The sequence below is a fragment of the Microtus ochrogaster genome, chromosome 7 (assembly GCF_000317375.1).
Source record: "Microtus ochrogaster isolate Prairie Vole_2 chromosome 7, MicOch1.0, whole genome shotgun sequence".
NCBI classification, from domain to species: domain Eukaryota; kingdom Metazoa; phylum Chordata; class Mammalia; order Rodentia; family Cricetidae; genus Microtus; species Microtus ochrogaster.
Window position 1 is genome coordinate 13,147,130 of NC_022014.1, and position 3,674 is coordinate 13,150,803.

The following is a 3,674-nucleotide window of genomic DNA, read 5'->3' on the forward strand; positions in this document are numbered from 1 at the left end:
TCTCTCTCTCTCTCTCTCTCTCTTCCTCTCTCCTACCCTCCTCTCCTCTCAATAAACTCCACAGCCAAACTATGTCTGCATTGTGTATTCTGTCACCTGCCGTGGTCCTTACCTGCTAGGGTCCCACTGGCACTGTATCATAACAATGTCAACACTTGCAACCCCCTTGACAAGCTCTGGGATCAAGGAAACACTGACAAAGAATTGTGGAGAAAGGAGCTTTATACGGAAAAGGTGAACACTGAACAGGTTTTGCCGTGTGACATGGAGGCAATCAGGGCAAAAGGCTCTGGGAAGGGCAAGCTAAGGAGCTGGATCTTGGGCTGGGGTAGGAGAGGGTTCTGAGGGCCTGGCTATGTAGCTTCTTCATGAAACAGGCCCATGGATGAACACAATCTTGCCAGGCAAGGAGGCCCCTTTGAGCCCAGAGCCCGCAGGATGCCAGGGTCTGATATCCACCAGGAATAGAAAAGGAAGGTGAACTCTTGCTCTGCCTCATGCTCACAAAGCAACTTTCAAATTGTAATTTGTCTTCCTGTTTAGCTCTGCCTATGGGAAGGGGCTGCATGGCCAGGGCTTGTCCAGCCTCATGGTTGTGGATCAGCCTTTGCCAGATGGGCCATGAGATTCACCTCGGAGGCATACACACTCCTGGGTAGACATGCTGACAAGACACCTGGTTCCAGAATCTGTTAGAGCTGTTGTATCCTACACGCAAGGCCCTCTGCGCTCTGGGTGGCCAGCTACCCCATGTTCTCCAAGGCTGCCCTGCTAACACCGTGGGTCCTCTCAGCATCTGGGCATCCTCACAGATGGCATGTGCTCTGCCGTGGGCCAGGCAGCCCAGACCCACATGCTACCTTGAGGAGTTGACAGAAGAAGAACAGAGAGCAGGAAGGGAGCTGCATTTGCACCGACTACTATTTGTTGTGGAAGGACTGGTTTTGGTGGCACTGAATGTTCTACTGGCTTCACTCTCTGTTGCAAACCATCTCCACAGTGGAGTGGGTACCACCCTGCCACGATGCTTCCTTGGCATAAAACATTTTCCACACTAACTCAAGCATGGCATAAAATTTCAAAGGCCTTTAGTGGAAGTTCCCAACCTCATCTCTGTGGAACAGTTGGAAAATGTCTCTCATCATGCAAGCTTTTTGTAAAATGTCTCAGAAGCAGCCCATTGGACTTTCGCAAATAAATGAAAACACACTGAACATTGGAAGATGAAGAAAAGAGTAGTGAGGATTTTTTTTTAAGTTTTGTTTTTCTGTTTAATAAATTCTGGTTCCTGGGTGAGATACCTCCTTCCCTGCTTCTTCGTGTAATAACCAAATGAAAGAATTCACATGTCCCAAGAGTTCCACACGAATAAGCTGTGGAGAAGTCTAAGAGGGGAGTTGGGGACAGGACACACAGCTGTCTTAGTTGGAGTCCTGGAAACCGCTGATCACTTAGGCAAGAAACCCAGAGCATTCCATTTCTTTAGAGGGAGGGGATCTGAGGAGGGGCAGGTGGCAGGGGCTAGCACAAGGGAGTTATGCCATCAATGGCTAAGATATAGCTTTAAAAACAGGGCATCTTCATTACCCGATTGCACACTTGTAGATCACACAAATGGTAAGTTGCAAGTCTACATCAGAGAGATTTTATACATACATCTATCTCCCTGTCCTAATTCAGGAAGGAACCACAATGTACTCCCGTACAGGTGAACCCATGAAGATCCCAAGACCCCTCTATGCAGCCTTAGCCCAGGTTTCCGGCATGGTTCATGAGGACGGTGGGAGGATGCCTCTTCTCAAGGCTTACCTATCCTCCAGCCAGTTCATGCTTCCCACAGAGATGAAGAAGGCTGTTTCCAGCTCTTCTGCTAGGACCCCTCACCTCCAAGGCGCCCATCCTCAAATGTGGGTGTTTACTTCAGGTTGGTGCTCAGAGGTCAGGGGCCATCCTACACAATTCCTAGGATTACTGCTCGTGACCAGCCTATGATATCTGCAGAAACTGAGGCAGGAAGGATTTGGCAACTTGTCCACAGCCAAACTACTGGTGAGTAATGAACTGGGATGAGAACCAGTCCCTCTGGAACTCTGTCTCCTTTTCACTTTGCTGAGTGATAGAAAGAAGGGGACACCCCCAGGCTCCAGGCGTTACCTGCTCTAGTAAGCCTGCTTGCCAGCTCCTTCCGCACGGCCTTGGTGAGGTTGAAGTAGTCGTCTTCCTCGTCAATGCTGCACAGGAACAGCGGGATGTGCTGGAAGACGATGGCATGCTGGCACTTCCGCTGCTCCGCAATGCTCAGCTGCTGGTCCAGCCAGTGGTCCTGGGCCTGCTTCAGTGCAGGGCACTTGGAGGCATCGTAAAAGAACTGGGAATTGAGCACCAGGAAGAGGACGCCCCCCACCCAGAAGCTGAAGTAGTCATCTCCCCATGTCTGGCAGAACTCCTCCACGGTCTCGGCGGTGGGGATGTTGCCCAAGTCATGGTTGCCACTGACCAGCACCAGTGGAATGTCTTGGTCGATGGCCTTTAGTACTTGCTGCAGGTCCTTGGTCTGTTCCTTCCGCCAGCGAGTTCCTAGAAGACAAAGGGTGACCACCTGAGAGGGCTGGAGCTATTTCCCTATCTACTCACATGAAATAAGACAGACTAGGAAATAAATGGTATAGAACTGTCAAAAAGTAAGCGCCCGCTGGAAGCAAGATGATGAATCGGGTACCTGTCTACTCCTTACAGGGGAACAACACATTCTGCTCATTTCTGCAACCTGAGAAGTTCAGTGTCTGTGAGATCAGACAGCAGAGAAGCAACTTCCCCGCTGCCCCAAGGTGCATCTGGCCATCCTTGTGCTGGGTTTGTGTGGACCTGGTTTTGAACAAGGACCTCACACATGTATCTATCTGGTCTCGCAAAATCCATCAGAACCTTGAGGGAGAAATCTTGGACCTAGCGATCAATGTGCCAAGAGTCCCAGCACGGAAGAGGCGGTCTGTGTTCCCTCAGCAGCTCAACAAGGCACACACAGGCCCAGCATCTTAGCGCTCAGCACATCCTCCCTCCCACTCTGGCCTGCAGGACTCAGAATGGAAATGATTATTTGGATAGAGGGTTGGAAAATGTGTGGGCAACCAGCACTCTCTTTCTTCAGATTGCTGGCTTCTGCACTTCCTGTAATAATGTATTAAAGCTTTAATAAATGGATATTGAAATGACCAATTCAATTCCACATCTGTTTTTCAGAGCCTCTCTGTGTGAATTATTTCAACAAGTATTACTAAGCATCAACCATGTGTGAAGCACCAGTTTATGACAGGGACGAGCAAAAGTCCTTCCTCTAGATTACCACTGTGCACTCTACCTGCCTGTGATGTGAGCAAAAGTCCTTCCTCTAGATTACCACTGTGCACTCCACCTGCCTGTGATGTGAGCATAAGTCCTTCCTCTAGATTACCACTGTCCACTCCACCTGCCTGTGATGTCATGAGGACTTAATGAGAAAAGGAAAGCAGAGTTAGAACGCAACTCCAGACAGCTGCCACAGACAGCGTGGACAGTGGACCTCAGTCATCATAACACTGCGACCCTTTATACAGTCCACAGACAGCGTGGACAGTGGACCTCAGCCCTCCTAATGCTGTGACCCTTTATACAGTCCACAGACAGCGTGGACAGTG

The 3,674-nt window shown here is 49.8% G+C and overlaps 1 protein-coding gene across 1 annotated transcript in view; it reads right to left on the minus strand.

The window, feature by feature from the left end:
- Cpped1 (calcineurin like phosphoesterase domain containing 1) overlaps positions 1-3,674 on the minus strand; it is a 129,395-nt gene that overhangs the window by 26,290 nt on the left and 99,431 nt on the right. Inside the window, exon 3 of the mRNA XM_005349326.2 lies at positions 2,155-2,577. Within this exon, the coding sequence (XP_005349383.1) occupies positions 2,155-2,577 (423 nt within the window). The remainder of the gene's footprint in view (positions 1-2,154; positions 2,578-3,674) is intronic.